General features: G+C 41.4%; 2 protein-coding genes and 1 long non-coding RNA gene across 5 annotated transcripts in view; 1 reads left to right on the top strand and 2 right to left on the bottom strand.

The window, feature by feature from the left end:
- The window catches only part of LOC148900845 (transmembrane protein 266-like), a 40,991-nt gene extending 29,659 nt beyond the window's left edge, over window positions 1–11,332 (bottom strand). The window contains exons 1-2 of one of the 2 annotated variants that reach the window (XM_088992844.1): window positions 8,514–8,645; window positions 7,281–7,409 (exon numbers count right to left, since the gene is read on the bottom strand). In XM_088992844.1, the coding sequence (XP_088848970.1) occupies window positions 7,281–7,294 (14 nt within the window). In that variant the 5' untranslated portion in view covers window positions 7,295–7,409; window positions 8,514–8,645. Of the gene's footprint in view, window positions 1–7,280; window positions 7,410–8,513 lie in introns of both variants that reach the window. The other variant, XM_088992845.1, reaches the window with a different exon arrangement.
- On the top strand, window positions 281–8,802 carry LOC148900846 (uncharacterized). Its single transcript, XR_016114513.1, has 2 exons — window positions 281–436; window positions 8,494–8,802. It is a non-coding gene; the product is annotated as an uncharacterized LOC148900846 (long non-coding RNA).
- On the bottom strand, window positions 11,328–18,844 carry fbxo22 (F-box protein 22). Of its 2 annotated transcripts, none has more exons than XM_088992846.1 (7): window positions 18,662–18,844; window positions 18,303–18,435; window positions 17,200–17,287; window positions 16,859–16,951; window positions 14,226–14,378; window positions 13,413–13,575; window positions 11,328–12,178 (listed from the first exon to the last, which is right to left on the bottom strand). In XM_088992846.1, exons 1-7 carry the CDS (start codon window positions 18,790–18,792, stop codon window positions 11,785–11,787), a joined length of 1,155 nt encoding a protein of 384 aa, XP_088848972.1. In that variant the 5' UTR covers window positions 18,793–18,844; the 3' UTR covers window positions 11,328–11,784. The 2 variants fall into 2 exon arrangements, with proteins under 2 accessions (XP_088848972.1, XP_088848974.1); XM_088992848.1 differs by having other exon boundaries at window positions 17,224–17,287.
- Window positions 18,845–19,162: the final 318 nt, after the last annotated feature.

The raw sequence follows: 19,162 nt of genomic DNA, 5'->3' as shown, positions 1-19,162 counted from the left end.
TGACTCTGTGCGTGTGGATGCTTGAGTTGTATTTTTAGACCAGAGCAGATGCTGGTGTATCAAGTCTGATGTGACGTCATTGCCTTTCCCTTTGTCAGCTGAGTAGATCCCCACTCGCCTTCAAACGTCAACGGAAGTCAGACGAGGGAGGGGAAGTAGAGAAGGAGCTGGGGACGCGTGTCAGGGGTTATGCAACAAGCTCAGGGGGACAACAAACAAAAAGAGGAGAGCTCTGAGCAGTCAAAGAGGCGAAATGGTGCTGAGAGAGACGGACGGGGAGGGTTGCATGTGAAAAGTGGAGGTAATAAATGAACGGAAGGGAAGTGGAGATTGGAGGAAGGAAGAGGAAGATGGATGGCTGGGGAGAGGAAAGGATGAGGGCAATGAAAGGAGATGATGAGGAACCATAAAGATGGAGCCGTCACATTCTGTTCAAGTCAGTTTTATTCACATTTATTTCAGCTACTATTCACTCGGAAATAATTCAAAACAGCAAAAAGAATTCACACATGTATGCGAATAGTGACCGGAAGATATTGCGTATCACAATTGGGCGTATTTCATTTTACAAGGCAGTATGTAAGGGAGTGCTAATTCAATACAGTAAAGTCTCGTTATATCGATATCGGATATATCGATAGTCCCGGTTATATCGATACTATTTCTATGCACGCACGGAGAAAATTACATGCAAACAGGGTCGGATATATCGATAGTCCCGGTTATATCGATATTTTTTCGGACTCCCTTGAATATCGATATAACGAGACTTTACTGGATTTTTGATACAGGAGAAATGATGCAATTTAAGAATGTAAGGATTATTTTTAACATATATAATTCGAGGGTGACATCATCTCACGATGCATCTCAGCTATGATGTTTTGATTTGCAGTAACTTCAAACAGTCTCCGTAATTAACTATTGAACATGTGTGCACAATAAAACAGACCCATAAACTGATTTGAAATTAGAGTTTTATATCCAGTTTTGTCACTATATAGTTCTTTGTTTATGCGGAGGGCTTCAAATTGTGATGACAGAGCACCAAGTGACCTGAAACATTCACGGGAGAGGCACGCAATATGAATGACTGACTTCACTGATAGATGGGCAGACAGGTGCGCCACAAGGAGAAGAGAGACAGGTCCACGCATGGATAGATGTACACACACACACACACACACACACACACACACACACACACACACACACACACACACACACACACACACACACACACACACACACACACACACACACACACACACACACACACACACACACACACACACACACACACATACACATACAGTTTATTAAAACATGCAGTGCAAAAGTAAACACTGAAAGGCTTTTGATTTAATCAGCAGGACCATAACTCTTCAAGGGCATCGCGACCTCTGACGTTAAGTGTATGGGTGTCATGGAAAAGTTTCATATCTCGTTTTTAATCAACTTGGTTAAAAATTAACTAATTCACTGCCATTCCAGAATGTATTTGGGAATTGAAAATATGATGTGGAGCGCCATTCCCGTATTTGTTCAGTTTTTGGTTTTTTTTGCGGGGTGGGAGGATGCCGATAAAGTGCTGGTCAGACCTCTGGCAGTGTTTTTTCCCTTCCATGAGGGTGCAACATTTGCTTTTTGTACAGCTGCCCCCACTTGCACCTCAGATAACTCCAGACCCATATAACTTGGGAATTAATTATTTTCTTCCCATGAAAGAAGAGAGTTTAAGGTTTCTTACGCTGCATTGAATGTCTCTGTAGTCATAAAACAATATATTGTGTGGGTCCAGGAATTTGAGTGAAAATGACAAAAACCTTTGCAGTGGAGTGGACATATTTTTTGCACGTCTGGCATTGAATTAGTTCATGTAGAGTATACAGACGCTTCCCAATTTACGGACATGTAATAAAATATATGCTCTATAAAGATATGTACATGTACAACTGGAGAGAATTCTACACATGTTGCTACAAAAAAAATCGTATGTACCGTTGTTCGTAACTCAAATGTTCGTAAGAAGGGGAGCATCGGTACAGTATATGACAGGGGTCGGGAACCTTTTTGACTAAGAGAGCCATAAAAGTAAAATATTTATAAATGTTTTTCAGTGAGAGCCACACGCTCGCGTGCACGCGCACACATACAAACGCTCACGCGCACGCGCAGCCACTTTTCAACAAAATATCAGAATGTACTATTTAAAATAACTTTGTGATAGTACTCACCGTTAACATGAATGATTTTCCGTTCCTCGTGATTGGTAAAAATCCAGGCAAACGATCGGAATGAAATTCAATTTGCCGGTCCAGAGGCGAAGTTACTGCTAGCTAGCCTGCACACGGCTCATAAGCTTCCACACTTGCTATCTGCAATCTACTTCTCGCAGAAGTATGTTGATGCTAACGTTAACATGGGGCTTGTTAAAATGTCACTGACATTCGACTGTTTCATCGATTGTATTGTTTCATTGCAAATTAGAATCAGAACATTTTCTCTCCTCTAATGTTCCGGTGCATTCACGCTGAAGTGCACTAGTTGGGCTCATTTAAAGGGGCGTTTACCTGTTTCAACATGACGGTCCTCTATCATCCAATCAAAATGGCGCTTTCGGCCATTCTAGGTCAGTGTCATCCAATCAAAATTGCGCTTTCCGCCAACTGCAGCCCCAATGGAAAATGAACGGCGAAAAAAACGACAATATGTATTTAGTTTTATCGGCGAGCCATATGCAATCATCAAAAGAGCCATATATGGCTCGCGAGCCATAGGTTCCCGATCCCTGATATATGAACTAGCAGAAGTATTGCAACATGTGGCATATTTGGAGAGAGTTTTGCATCAGGACTGGCCATTTTTAAAACTTTCACAGTTAGGTGAAAAACGTGTAATTTTTATTTTTCTCCAAACTACCTACATCATCAGGATGGAAATCTGTTATAAATTGGAGCGATATACGAGTATCTTAAGGCTCAATAAAGAATTTTGAGCCTCTTTGCTGGAGTATGCCACAGTATAGCTGGGCCATCCAAATGAAGGCTATTCAGTGTTTCTTTTAATGACTTACCTGAAAAGGTTTAAACATTGAATAATTTGGAATTGGTCATAAAATTTTAATGTAAAATAAATGTCCGAAATTGGACAATAATTCAGAACCAGATGAGAAGAAAACAAAACCCATAGTGGTTGATATGAGTACTATATTGCTTTTTAGTGGGGGGTTGTTTCCCCTCTTAGATAATGAAAAGAGCTTTCACCAAGCATTGTATGTTATTGCGGTCTTGTCTCAAGAGCTACTGGCTTTATCCCAAATTGATGGGATTATTTCCCGCAGTGAGAGGGCTTCACATTTCTTTGAAGATACACAAAAACAAAATCATCTAAGGCCATGAGGGCAAATGCAATATGTATCATGCGATTCAACAAAACACATATTGATGGGGGGGGGGGCTTTAACCGAAGACGTCATTTTGTTTTTTTGGAGAACGGCCTCACTCTCCCTCTGCCTGTAACCCCATCCCCCACTGCTGCGTTCTTGACCAATCACATGGCTTTAACCGAATACTGGGGGCGGGGAATAGAGGAAAACAACAGTGGCCACCATTTTCTTTTTAGGAGAACGGGCTCGTCACGACACATCACTCACTGTAGCAGCTCCGTGTGTATCCCTAAAAATAATTTGTATGCCAAAGTAAAATTTTCATAAACCAAAAAGTTGATAAGCCAAGGGGTTCGTAAACCGAGGTTTCACTGTACCATATATTAAATGCAGTGGTGGGCCGTGGATTTCATTGCGAGGCCTTCAGTAGTATTGTACCATGTCTGACTCAATCCAGACTAAAAAAAGCGTGGTGTGATTTACTACAAGTCCACTTGAGGGTACTATTAGCCAGGAAATAACTGACCAACCTTTCTTTAATTATGTCCATTTTTTCTTGAAAAGTCCGTCTTGAAAATGGCTTTAATAGTAAATCTCAAACCAAATCCATTTCTTCTCCTTCAGCCGTTGTGGGTTGACAAAACTGCGATTAAATCAACACAATTTATGTGTTTATACAGCTCGCTACCGATACAGTGTGCTAGCTCTGGCCAGTATGCTCTTGTCGCTAGCGGCTTGTGATCAGAGCAGTTCTCACAAACTATGATTGGCTCGTGACTAGCCAATCATAATTCTCGAAAACTCCAACATTGACCAGCGCCTTCAAGAAGGCGTTGGTACTCCTTTTGGGTTGCCAACTTGAAATGATTGGTTAGAACAACAGTTTGATTGACATATTTGATGCGACAGGGTCCGCCGAACTGATCGTGAAGGCGTCCAGGTAGATTTCTGACCCAGGTAACAATGATGGCTGAAATGTGATTGGTTAAAGGCTTGAATACAAAAAACACATCTGGAAGCAGCGCAACAGGGGAAAAGTAACGAAAGGAAGCTGAAAGACAATTTGGAATTATTTCATAAGCATTCATGGACTAAATATAATTAACATCAGTCCGTGATTCAGATATTTGTAGGCCAGCAGAGAAGGCTTTGCAGGCCTTTATGGTTCACCACTGGTTAAATGGGATTTTTCACATATTTTTGCATATTAACTTTGTTCGATAAGACACACCTAATGGTATTCAATGTTCTACTGATTGATCCTCAAATAAAGTTCAGATGGTCGATCAGGCGAAGTTCACTGCAAAATAGCAAGCTGTGTTACTATACAATCAAAGCAGAAGAAAAACATAATTGGGGTAATCAAAGGGACTTTAAATGGTGGCATATGAATGCTAATTCCCATTAAATATGAGGTGCAATCAATGTTGTCAAATCCTCAGTAAGGTGAGAAATTGCTAAATGACTTCATTACCCAATTTCCTGAATTGACTATGTGAATGCTGTAATGGACGCTGTAGGAGAGTGAAAGGCGAGGAGGGCGGGGTCTTTCATGAAAAAAAAATATGCTTGATTTATGTTGGACTGCATTGATATTTTTTTGTGTTTGCCCTGAGTAACGTTTTTATTGGATGAATAGAATATTGATAACTGAACAGGGAGAAATAATGAGACAATTTGAAATGGTAAACTTGTGTGTGCAAAGCCCACCCCACTGCCCCCACCCAATAAAATATTCCCGTATCTCATTGTTGTGCTCTCAAGTCATGACCTTTCTGAGACCACCCCACTCTTGCACAAAAAGCATCTATGTAAATGCAAATACAACATAAGCACATGTACACACTAACGAGCCGTGTACAGCCGTGAGCCATGTACACACAAAGAATGAGGTGATATTCAGGGGAGTGGAATCCCCCTGTGGGAGGCAGATAAAATTAAATAGTGGACTGTAATATTGAGCGCCAGGTAGGAAAGGTCATTACCAGACAAAAGTTGCTTCGGGGATTTCAGCGGCCGAAAACAGAAGGTCATGGAAGTAACTGCGAGGCAAATTCACTGAAGAATATTTTTCATTGAGCAAGTGTGAGCATCTCACTCATGATGACGATCATCTTTTTTTTTTTTTCAAATGAGGGAGCAATACATATTTTCTATAAACCTTATCTGGTTCAGTGTAATCACTGACCTGAAGCCTCTCAATGGAGAACATGCAAATGCCATAAGGGAGAGCATGAGCCCGGATTTGAACTCTGACCCTTTCAACTGTGATTCACAAATGCCAATTGTGTATCCAATATGTTGCTGATATATATTATGTTATATAAGATTGTGCTGGTGTATATTAAGGAACAAAAAAACTATCCAGCTACTTTGATGTCTATTCAAAACAGCTCGAGGTCAGTAAAAGTTTAAACGTGCCCCCTGCACTCGGATTATCAGTAATATAAAACAGAGATCTCGTACTGGATATAAATCATGATAATGAAAATAGCGTTGCTCAAAGAGACCCACTTGGTAAATGGCAATAAATGACAGACTGACTATTGTTAATCAAATTGAAATGGGTTGGATTTGGATTACCAAGCAAGATGTGCAGAAAATATGAGTATGATTCGTATCCGGACTCGTATTCAGAGATCTTAATCGGAAAGTTAAAAAGGACCAGCTCAGGAACATGTCTTCTCTATGTATCGTATGCACTGCAATTGCTGTTTGACAATCTGCGGCTGGATGGATGCATGGCTTGAGAAGGAAAGGGCCGTCTGCGCAGAGCGCCGATGCGTATGTGGAAATGTCGCGGCTTGGAATTGAAGCGGATTTAAGTGGGACAGCGAGACAGTCTCTTTTGGCAATAGATGCTATGGGTTAATGTTGGCTTTCACAGTTTAGCTTGCAGCAGACGTGCACATTTCACCACGATGTGCCTGATCCACTGGTGAAAAGGACACTGATACTCTGGTGAGGGTGCAGAAATTGTGAAAGATTGGATTGTATGTGTCTATTGTGTTGTGTCACATTATTTGCTATTTAGTTTTTGTTGTTTTGACTTCAAGATGGCGCTGCGAAAGTGGCTGCCTTTACAGTACGTCCTGTATTTTGTTTTTCTACTTCTTCCTTCCCTTTTCTCTTCCCTTCATAACTGCCGCTGTGAAATTTACATTTCACCACTGTGAGAGTAATCCAATCCAATTCAAAGCCACATATCTTTGACCACATTTTTCACAAATTTCCCAATCACCAAGATTGAGATATACAGTATGCGTTAGTAACCTTTTAAACCATATTGAGTGATGTACATCACCGTTTGAATGTTTTCATTTTCTCAACACACAACATAAATAGTCAATGTTTTTAAGCAGACAAGTTTCAAGAGTTGTCATACTCTGTCAAACTCAGAACCCCCAGAACCACACGTCATTAGCTCACCGCGCTGCTTTGATAGAAATTAAAGTGTTGGTTCTCACATTCTTTTCTCATCACCGCCCGCCTGCCTCACAACGCCCACTCCACATGCTAAGATGCTCAGAACGGACCATTTGATTGGCTCATTTCCCGCCACAAAGCACACAATTTGTCTGTGTATTCCCTAAATGCTTGCATTTCCTGTAACCATAACGACCAGAAAGATACGCTGTGAAGAAAACAAATCTGACTACAGTGCATCTCCAGTGATAGTTAAATTATCAGTTTGGATCAAAATAATGTACTGATGGTCTGGCCCACCATCAAAAAATATCTACAACCACAAAATACTATTACACAAATGTCATTGTTTGTATGTCTGTGGGTGGACACAAACGTAAAGATGAAATGAAGCTTCTTGGCGAAAAAGTGACAAACTGAGATTGCTTTGATTTGTGTGCGTGTATCTGTGTGCGTGTGCGTTTACCCAGCATTGGCCATGTCGTATGGTGTGGGGGGAAAAATATGGATACTTCTTATTGCCACTTTTCCAAACGCCCCGTCCTCTTGTTCTTGTGATATAATTCACCCCGTATATGCTGTTTTCATGTTAAACCTGTTGGGCAGAATACATTAATAGGAATAAGTGACACGTGAAAAGTAAACTGTTAAGTGTATTTATATAGCTTGACATGGAGGTGATCTGCAATAAAGCAAGTGTAATGGATGAGGTTAGCCTAAGGATTAATTGACGATATTCAAGTTGTGAAAGTCCCACGATGTTGGAGTATCATTGTGCCGCATGAGCCATTTTGTCCTGGAAAAAGTTAGTTTTTTTGTTTCAACTTTAGCAACAACAATGACATTGAATGTTCTGTAGCCACAGAAGGACATAAGTCTTCTTGTGCCGGTCCCAAGCCCGGATAAATACAGAGGGTGGTGTCAGGAAGGGCATCCAACGTAAAAGCTTGACGAAAACAAACATGCGAATCAAACCTCTAAGGATGGAGGACACTGATTTACTGTGCCGACCCCTTGAAGGGAAAAACCGAAAGGAAAAGAAGAAGAATGAGATTGGATACAATATTTGATTGGGAGACACTGTCAGAGAAGAAGTCATTCAAGAATATCCTTCATACTATTTTCTGATTATTTTTTTTTGTCTTTCAAAAAAAAAAGGAAAGACATGGTATCAATGGTAAAATATCGTTGGAGTTGGAGTGCGGTGGAGGAGAGCCACACATTAAGATTTTGAATGTTTCGTTCCTTATTTAAATGTCATGTATAATATATATTAAAAATCCAAATATATTGTTGTGCATTTTTGTTACATTTGATTAACCCCGACACAAAACATTTTGACAAAAAGTGTGGCTTGGTGAGCAAGGTTAGGAATTATATCGACAGTTACAAAGAGAACAGCGACAATATTAAACATTAATGAATACGTCTCCGACAGTGTCAATCTAAATCAAATAGGCACAAGCACACGGTTGGAACTTAAGTCCCTGAAGGTGCTTTTCAGATCAATGTTTTGGGGTGGGCGTAATAAAGTATGGAATAACATTCCGACGACGCCGACATTTTGTGTCAAAACTTTTGAGTACACTTCTCTTCGTCGTTCTGTGAGCGCATGTTGGATGGAAACCGCTTTTTAAACCTTTCTTTCAAGCTAATCAAAGTGTGTTTTGCGTCAGTAGAAAACGGCTACTTTACTTACCCGAGTGGGACTCACATGGTCGAAGAGAGAAAGCCCCCCCCCGGGTGAAACTCAAACTCGACGCGCATCGTGGACTGGCATCTCAACAGCAGTTCTGGTTCGATACCACCATCAATTCCACCGGAGCCATTAGATGACGCCGAGGAGCAGCAAAGGGCTTCCCCGGCGAGCTCAGCGGGACTCCCGCTGAGGAGGGCGAGGAGGAGTAAACAAGAACGAGGAGCTGTCCGGGTTCTGTAACGCGTATGCAGCTTCCTTACCCGGCAGCAATGTGGGCGAATTCTCACTCCAATGGCATAAAAAAAGACATTCGCCGATGATTCGTGTGACATTTGCCTCGCTCCAGTCACGACGTTAAAAAAACGGACGAGGTCTCGTCAATCATGCAACGAGCTGCCCTCACGTTAGTCAACTGTGAGGAACCACAAATGTTTTATGAGCTTTACGTCCGCTAGATCGCCCCACTCCGTTGCAAAAATCGTTTTTATGGTTTCCAAAAATAAAGATACTATGGGAGTAGAGGTTTTGTCTTCGCGGCAATTGGCTTAAGCGCTTGTCACTCATCGGAATTTGCCTGCCGATGGTTAGCGAGCACATCAATCAATCAATGGATGCTGACCACGTTCCACGTTCACTTCACGGCGTGAGCTGGGAGTAGAAACAAGCACGTAAACGTCTCACGATTTCTTTTGTTTTAAGTCTTCATTTATTTGAGGGCAGGATTATGCAAATCAGATGTTGGCACGTCGTGTAGAAAAGTGCACTTGCTACCCAGACGAAAATTACACAGAAGAGAAAACAAAAAACAACATACGTAGTATTTTCCCAAGGGAACTGTACTCACTGGTCATCTGTTGGGGGTCAGTACAAGTGATTGGCACAGGATGAGCATTTGTGGGCTTTTCATAAAGTCCCTTATTTTATAATTGCATGGGAGGCAACCCGTTGCCGTTACAGCCCTTGTACTAGATCTCAACAGATACTACCTAATTGGGAACATCTGGTGTTTTAAAGAAGGGGATTGTGACATTACACTTGAGCAAAACTATTGGAACTCTACAAGACAGCAGCAGATAATATCAATATTTAGGTGACAAAGTAGATACTTGCGGAAATTGCACCTTCACCATATAGGGGTCACAGTAAACATCTGAAAATACACAGGAAGCCTGTCGAACCATGGAAAGATTTGCTGACATTATAACACTCTGAAAGTACCAAAGCATTTGCCAATTATTAGGGCAGGGGGCTTACATGCTGTACCAGGTCGAATTGACCATAAAACACACAAAAGGGTCCCTCAAGTGAAAACTATTAGGATTTTTTATATATATTTCAAGGCAATTTTCTAATTTAGTGTAACTATTCACATGGGGTTTCCTTTGTGTTTCCAGTCTGTTAAAGGCATGTATGAAATTCCATGCATCCATCCATTTTATGTACTGCTTATTCCTCATTAGGGTCGCGGGGGTTGCTGGAGCCTATCCCAGCTGTCTACGGACACGAGGCGGGGGAAATCCTTAATTGGTTGCCAGCCAATCGCAGAGCACACAAAGACAAGCAACAGTCACAGTGTTCAATCTGCCTGCAATGCATGTTTCTGGATTGTGGGTGGAAACCGGAGGACCCGGAGGAAGCCCACGCGGACCCGGGGAGAACATGCAAACTCCACACAGGGAGGCCGGAGCGGGATGCGAGCCAGCGACCTCTGCTCTGTGAAGCCGGTGTGCTAACCACTCGACTACCAGGCCATTGGACTGAAATATAATTAGCCATAAGCAGAGCTGATGCACAAAGAGTCGTGAAAACAGCAGATCTGGCATTTACAAGGAACTTACCTCTAGCACTTCACACTGTGTAAAATGTGTGTTGGACACAGCGGGAGAGCATATTTCACAAAAAAAGAAGTCACCATCAAATGTCAAATTTCACTTTTCCTAGGACTGACATTGCAGAAAGGAAAATGTACAAAGTTAAAGGACAACCGACATCTCCGGACTAGTTGTGTCCATAACATGTAAAATGGCTTCAAATGACTTCTACTGAGCGTGTTTTACAAAGATTACACCGCATTTAGCTATATTTTACGTTTTAAGACTCGCGCTGAATATTCAGGAAGTCTTGTTTTTGAGTTGGTGACGAGTCGGTACGTGACGTCACTGAAGGAACGCCTCTGACCGAAAAAAAAGACACATAGTAGCAGTCCTTCCATTACGTCAATGTATTTTGCTGTAGCGAAAGAAGAGGGGGACCAAGCTCCATGGAAGGAATTTATCAGCCTGTGGAAACGGTCTGATTAATTCCTCACAGGAGCTTGGACGCCATTTTCTGCCTCTTTTTGGGTGATACATTTCCCCCCAATGTTGCCTCAAAATGGCACGGAATAAATTCTTTAATCGATTGCAAACAGGTATGCTTTCCTCTTCAGAACCATTTGAATCATATTCATAACTAGAAGTGTAACAAGAAAGCATATTCTCCGAATCTGAACCATTGTTTTGATTCTCCAGCAATGCAAGACGTGTTGGCGTGACGTCACGAATTGAGGGTGGGGCTTTCTGAAAATTCCCAATTCGCAGCTCAATTTTTTAGCAGATTTTGGACACTTTAAGTCATTTTTATTGGTGTTTTGCATTTGAATAAAAATATCATACTGCGTGTTTTGGGTATTTTAGATGCTATAAAACGTTTTTCTGATGTCAGTTAGGAAACAAAAAAGTGATGTCGGTTGTCCCTTAACTTTCTTTGCTAGAGTATAAATGGGAGTGACAAGGAAAGCAACAGACCAATGTTGGCATTAAAAAAAAAAAAAAAAAAAAAAAAAACCAATCTGAAGAAGCCTCAGGTTACACACCAAGGTCTTCTCTTCAGATGCCGGTACACACATATTTTTAAGTGTAACAGGCATGGGTGCGAATAATTTTATTTACACTGTGTATGAAAACTGCCTCAGCTTTGCAAAAGGAAAGTGACGTCTCCTCATACAGGAAGTGAAAAGTGCCTTTGCTAGATAAGAAACTATTAACCGTAAAACTAAACAATAGCTCAAAGTTATTTTTTTTAAAGCAAAAACCCTGTAAGGCGACGACCAAAAATCTGCCTGAAATGTTTACAAAATTTCAAGCTTAATATTTACATGTTTTACAAGAGTGCTACAGAGCAGAAGGATACGATAAGATGATCTAATGTTAATCAGCGGCTGCCATTAAAATGGCAGCTGAAGGGAAAACGGCACCGCTTTCCAGCTTAATTGTTCGTCTTTTTTTACCCATCAACCCAAATGGACCAGCGCCATGACCGTTGTGTACTCGTGCTGCAGGCAGTCCGTGTCTGTGTCGCACAGCGTGTAGTCATCTTTGACGATACGGTCGCAGCCGATCTCACCGTTGCCAAAAAGGCCGAACAGCGGAACTCCGGGGAAGACCTTCTGGAAGGCGTCGGCCTCCACGTTGATCTGGTTGTTGTAGTAATTCTGCCCACGGCCTACGCAGGCAAACATAAAGCCCACTGTGTTCCTTTTGGGGATTTTGGCGGCTTTCAGCCTGTGGATTGTGGATTCGGCCGCTTTGGGGTTGCTGACATCCTGGTCCAAGAGCACTGAGGCGCCCTGCACTTTGGGGCCGCTGAGTGCCAGGCCGACCACGCCGTAAGCACCCTGGCTACAACTACAAAGAAATGGAATGTTATTAAAGGTGGATGAATATGAGGAACCATGCTCGAGTTTATCAACTGAATATATTGGAGGGTGATATTACACAGCAGGGATGCATCTGGAAAATGTAAAAAAAGGGGACCATTTAGTCTGACAAAGGGGCCAAATTCTAAAATTGATGGGGCCCGATTTAACTCAATTGGAGATGTATACAACACCGAGTGAAATAAAACAAAATACATTCATTGGATCATGATATATCTAATTTGGAAATGAAAAAGCATTATTTGAGTAAAAACGTATTTTTCTAATATGTCAACAAACAATTTAAATTCAAATCAAACAATTTATTCATACATAAAATACACATATTCAATTTTCTTGAGTTAGTACATCATCAATCCTGTGCTATATTGTATTGTATTGCAGCACAGACTATTTCACACTATTTCGTGACATCACGCCAAGACGTCTTGCCCGCCTCGAGAATCAAAACAATGGCTTCAGATTCGGAGAAGATGCTTTCTTGTTACTCATCCAGTTATGAATATGATTGAAATAGTTCTGAAGAGGAAAGCATCCATGTTTGCAATCGATTAAAGGAGTCCTCCCTTATCAATTCGAGCCGTCAATGACAGCAATGTAGCACCCAGAAAATGCAGAAGATGGCGCCCGAGCTCCGTTGGAAATGGACTGATTTGTCTGCTGGGAATTTGTGTCAGCGAATATCAAATAGTTGTCTTGGTGCAACACACAACGATTCACCATCGCATTATTTATGTGTTTTCCTTCTACTTTCGCCATAAACACGGATCAACACGAAGTTTTCAGACCAAACAAAGTACCGCAAAATGCATTGTGTGTCGCTTTCTCGGTCAGGGGCGTTCCAAATGTGACGTCACGTGGGGATCGTCATCAACTGGAAAACAAGGCTTCCTGAAGTCTTAAAACGCGAGTCTTAAAACCTAAAATACAGTAAAGTCTTGTTATATCGATATTCAAGGGAGTCCGAAAAAATATCGATATAACCGGGACTATCGATATATCCGACCCTGTTTGCATGTAATTTTCTCTGTGCGTGCATAGAAATAGTATCGATATAACCGGGACTATCGATATATCCGATATCGATATAACGAGACTTTACTGTATGTACTTTGGGGTGAACAGGTTTTTGAGCTATACATTTCTGTAAATAAATGCCCCTTTGGCACTCCATGAGCAAAGATCTTTTTGTTGTTTCTTACCAGAGGTTGGCGGGAAAGACACTTTCTACAAGGCCCCCTGCGATGAGGGCTTTGCTTTTGGCCAAAGGCTCCAGGATTTGACTAAGGAAACGCGCTCCACCAGATTTGTACGCATCATAGCCAAACAGGAGCACCACCCTCAACTCTGGGTTGTCGGTGAGTCCTATGGGCACAAACCCGATAAACAAAATTCAAAACACTGAACAGTTGGACAGTCTTTGGCTGGAAGGATGCATGGCCGACGCGGATGTGGAACTGTCGCAGCTTGGAATTGAAGCGGATTCACGTGGGACGGGAGACGTGAGACAATCTCTTTTCGTCAATGGATGCTCCGGCTTTGTGTTTGCTTTCAACATTTAGCTTGTAGCAGACGTGCACTTTTCAACATGACGTCCCTGGGTGAAAAGGACACTTTGATCCTCTCCTCTTTCATCTAGAACTGCTTCATGCAACAAAGAGGGTGCAGGAAGTGCTTAAGATTGAATGACTGTCTGTGTCATTTGTGTTCTGTCAATTATTTTGTTTTTGTTTTGACTTCGGGGGCCGAAAGAGTGGCTGCCTTTACAGCAGCTCCTGTATTTTTTTTCTACTTCCATCACTTTGCTTCTGTGAAGTGTAAATTTCTCCACTACGACACTTATAAAGGACATTCCAATCCAATTTAAGAGATGATGTACGTTTGGAGCCGTCAGATGAGATTAACAATGATATCCAAAATGAAGGAGCAGTGTTGGCGTGAAATTACGCATGTGGATTATGTTGTTGATCTAAATTTGCGTCGCTTAACATCTTGGCCTGTGTGTGTCCACTCACCTGCTTCTTTTAGAGTGCTTGGGGAGAGGGACTTTTGGCAGAAATGAAAAGGTCTGATGTGGACGCCCTCCATGCTTGGAAACATGAGAGCAAAGCCAGCCTCTCCTTCCTCATGTTCCTGGGAAGGTTTGGAGCATGAGCCACTCGGGGTTACTGTAAACACACACACACAAGTGAAAAACAGCACTCACATTTCACAAAAATTGCTTTTCCATGTGTCTAAAATGAATTATATGAATTTCTCAATGTTGGCACCTCAAATCAATGGACTCGTAAATCTGGAACCCAGCAGACCTCATGAACTGGAGTAATTCATTTTTCAATTACTAAAAAATGTCAGCTCTGCTTATGTCAATAATAATCATGCACAGTAAAATAAGTCATAATCTCAATAAATTTTACTTGCAACCCCACATAGATCAAGTGAACATGCAATGCAAGTGTCTCCTAGAAAAAAAAAACAGTGCATTAGAGTTCACTCAATATACTTCAAGGGTATTTTTCTGATGTTTGAAAGAAAATGTACATAACAGAAAACATTCCACATCAGGATGTTGCTGCATTTGTTCTGCACGCTGCACACTGTGGATCATTTTTCAAATGGCCTGCAGTCCATAACAAACATGCATAAATAACTTGTACTTCGGGCTATAAGGAAACCTATTACATGTCATTGCAGCTTTCATACATTGCCATAGATAATCCAATCACAGATTTCCGCCAATTGAATTAAGAGCCACGGCGACCCCGAGCTGAACCCCCTCCCGTCCCAGCAGCAATAGCTCCAATAAATGAGCGCCACAGCAAACAGCCGGGGCCGCCATTAGGCCTGATCGACGACGGCGGCCTGACCGGCTATCATCCACGTCAAGGAGAGCCCCCCGCCTGATGGAGAGTCACTTCTTTGCAGAGTTGTGATTATGTGAAAAAATGACAAGCGTGGGGCGCCGCAGACGACGGCATCTATCAGGGGAAGGAGAGGAGGGGAATATGGCAGGGAGGCGGCAGGCCTTCCTATGACTCAGTACCAGTAGTGTGGATTAATGCCGAAACGTTTTTGGGAAAGCAGGCGCTTCCTCTTCTCAACTTGCCTGCAAGGTCTGCATTATTCCACCACAAAATTTGCAGATCCTCTCTATGCTATTTGGAGAACCTGGTGCATGGTGTTGTCAAGGAAATTCCATAGACGGTGTGAATGGTGTTTTTACCCATGTACATACCTCTCACCTTTGGCGAATAGGTAGATATAGAAGCGCGATAAGAAGAAAGGAGCGTCAGCGCAGAGCGCCGATGCATATGTGGAAGTGTCGCGGCTTGGAATTGAAGCGGATTTATGTGGGACAGGAGATGTGAGACAATCTCTTTTCGTCAATGGATGCTTCAGCTTCGTATTTGCTTTCAACATTTAGCTTGTAGTAGACATGCACATTCCACGATGACGTCCCTGATCCACTGCTGAAAGGGATGCTTTGTCTCCTTTTTCATTTAGAACTGCTTCATGTCACAAAGAGGGTACAGCAAGTGCTGAATGTGAATGAATGACTGTGTCTGTGTTGTCATATTGTTTGTTATTTGTTTTTTTTTTTCCAAAGATGGCGGCTCGTGAACACGCAGCGGCTCCTCTCTCTCCCAGCAAATTGGTGTTTTCGTGTTTATTATGTTTGTCAAACATTATAAGTGCCTCGCACGCTGGGTCCGAGAGGACAGTAATTTCATCTGCGATGTATGTCATGCATATTAGGATATTTCACAATAAAGCTGACTTTGACTTTACTAATAGCTGCCCTTATCAATGATTACAATACCCGTATAAAAGTTGTAGTATGCTGTACATTATTTGAAATGATACAAAAAACAGTAGCACAAGTGGAAATGCAGACAGCTTACCGCGCATGTGCACATCATGCTTTCATCAATCCTGCCTTACGTAGTGATAAAAAAATATATACGATTGAGGATGATTTTTGCTGGTTTGCCGTGACAATAGTAGCGATCAGCGGCAGCATTGTCGTTGGCTACCGGCAGTTGAGACAAACTGGATTGGAGCTAAAATGGTCTTTTTAAAATTGGTTCACATGTTTTCCTCCCGTATAAAAGTTCTAGTACGCCGTACATTAATTGAAATGATTAAAAAATAGTTATAAAATATGGGGAAAACATACAAGTTGACAGGTATGTGTGTATGTTTGGTTGGTTGTTGGGGGAAAATGACCTCTAATTATGCTGGGGCACAAAGTAGCGTGCCCTCCCACAATGATTAAAAAAAAAAACAACAACAACAAAAAAACAAAAACAAAAAACAAGCAACATATGTCCACGAGCCATCTTAAATTCTTCCAGAATAAAGAGGGGTGATCAATGATGGTGTGCAATAAATATTACCTCGTAGTAAGTGCCTGTGCCTGTGAGCTAGTTTTCAGGTTTAATAGAATTTATGTGGGGAAACTCACAATACCCAACAAACAAAGTCTGCTCGGTAACAATTGACTATACCTGCTACTCTTGTGACAATGCCAATGTTTTATTGGAGTTACCGTAACTGCCAAGCATCATGTGACCATGCCTGTTAGCCAGCCGACCTTACTTGAAAATGTGAACGTTGGCATATCCAGAACCAGAAAAAAAAAACTTACATACAATTCCAGGACTAGCAATGCCGATGATGTCACAATTTTTCGGGAATATTTGGAAGAGCTTCTCAACCGGACTGTGGCGGCTCCGCTTTGCTTTGAAAAAAAAATAATAATCACTTACCCAAGTTATCAATCATGCAACAAAATACAGTAAGTCTCGTTATATCGATATCGGTTATATCGACAGTACTGCTTATTACGATATGAACGCAAGGAGAAAATTTACATGCCGCAGGATCGGATATATCGATAGTCCGGTTATATCGATATTTTTCCAACTCCCGAGAATATCGATATAACGAGACTTTACTGTATGTACTGTTGTAGTATTGAATACAAACATTTTTTCTGTCTGTAGCAGTAACCTGGAACGTTGAAAGCCTCGCAATCCATCATCACCAAGACCGTTTTGGGCAGGAGAAATACTTTCTGTAAATATAAGCCAAGAACTGGGGTTAAAACATCATTAAAACTCTTCTTTTGATGTATAATTCATTTTGTGTTGCGACTTGATCTGTATATATTTTGCCATTGAATAAGACAAAGATTGTTTGTCTTGATTAATGGATAATCTGCAATAATTGTGTGTGTTTAACAGTAAATAAAATGGCTACCATATAGGATCAAATACACCATAAAAAGTTGTGGTTTACATACACTTGTGAAGAACATAATGTCATGGCTCTCTTGAGTTTCCAGTTATTTCTACAACTCAGATTTTTCTCTGATAGAGTGATTGGAACAGATACTTCTTTGTCACAAAAACATTCATGAAATTTGGTTCTTTTATGACTACTATGGGTGAACAGAAAAAAAGTGATCCACTCTGCTCGGTCAAAAATATACATACAGCAGCGCTTAATATTTAGTAACATGTCCCTTGGCCATTTTGGATTGGATGTACCTTATCCGTCTCACAGTGGATAAATTTACATTTCACAGCATCAAAGTTATGAAAGGAAGAGTAAAGGAAAGAAAGAAGTAGAAAAACAAAATAATAATAATAATAATAATAATACATTTCATTTCTAAGTGCCTTTCAAAACTCTCAAGGACACTTTACAGCAGTGGCAGCCATTCGTGCCAGCGTTCACTCAACACGTTAGTAACAGCAGCAAAGTTATGAAAGGAAGAGGAAAGGAAATAGTTTTTATTTTTTTTTAAACTACATAAATAATAAGACAAAACAAAGACACAGAGAGTCAATCATTCTTCAGCACTTGCTGTACCCTCTTTGTGAAGAGAGGATCAAGCGTCCTTTTCAGCAGTGGATCAGGGAGGTCATGGTGGCGATATGAACGCCAGAAGACTTTGTGCCTTGTTTTGGATTGGATTAGCCTTTATTAGTCTCGCAGTGGAGACATTTACATTTCACAGCAGCAAAGTAATGAAAGGAAGATGAAAAGAATGAAAGTAGAAAAACCAAATACATGAGCGACTTTACCTCAACGTCTTCAGCCAGGGTGTTGCAGAGGGCATGAACCTCCGTGGTGGAGGGACCACATGCCGAAACCCATGTCAACTGCTGTTGAGTTCTGAGAACTCGTCGGGCACAGTTGCTCCAGAGCCTGCACACACTTTTGAAGTAACCGACGTAAACATCCTGTTAGCATCAATAGCGAGAAATTGCATTTGTGTGGCTGACAACCGACTGTTGAACATAAGCATACTTCGTTTAAATAGACGCCATCAAAACAATGTCGTAGAAGTGTTTCAAACACGGTGGAACACTTTCACTACACGTAAACAGCCATGTTGAGCGCCTGTGGAGTTTGTTACTTGGGCGAGAAAACGATTCCCTACCTTGTTATTCGGAGTAGAGATTTGGTCGGAACAAAAGTGAGAATTCGTTCGACGACCTCCACAACGTTGCTCAGGACGTACGTCGCCTTGTTATCCGATGGAGAGGAGTCGAAACTAGCATTATCGTCCATTTTCCGCTCTGAATTTGTAGATTTCGCCCACAACGCTGCCCTGCGCCGGATTTTGTTTTTGACCCGGAACTGTTACAGGGAGGAATGTCAAGATGCAATACTGCCTGCTGTCGGCCAGGAGGAATTAGGTCACAAGTGACACTACATCTTGTAAGGATAAAACATTAAATCTTCTTTTCCTTTCGGCTTTTCCCTTCAAGGGGTCGCCACAGCGAATCAGTAACCTCCATCTTCAGAGGTATGATAATTGCCCTAAACGATTAATTCGGTTTGGAATGCAGTTTCAATATTTTTATGTTCTTAATATCCATCTTAGTCCGAATACGCTCTGACATCACACGTAAATTTGGACCTCATAATACAAACCTCA

Source organism: Hippocampus bargibanti, linkage group LG03 (genome assembly GCF_051943395.1).
Source record: "Hippocampus bargibanti isolate YZ-2025 linkage group LG03, ASM5194339v1, whole genome shotgun sequence".
NCBI classification, from domain to species: domain Eukaryota; kingdom Metazoa; phylum Chordata; class Actinopteri; order Syngnathiformes; family Syngnathidae; genus Hippocampus; species Hippocampus bargibanti.
Note: the sequence above shows the minus strand (reverse complement) of the source record. Positions and strands in the feature narration are given on the sequence as shown.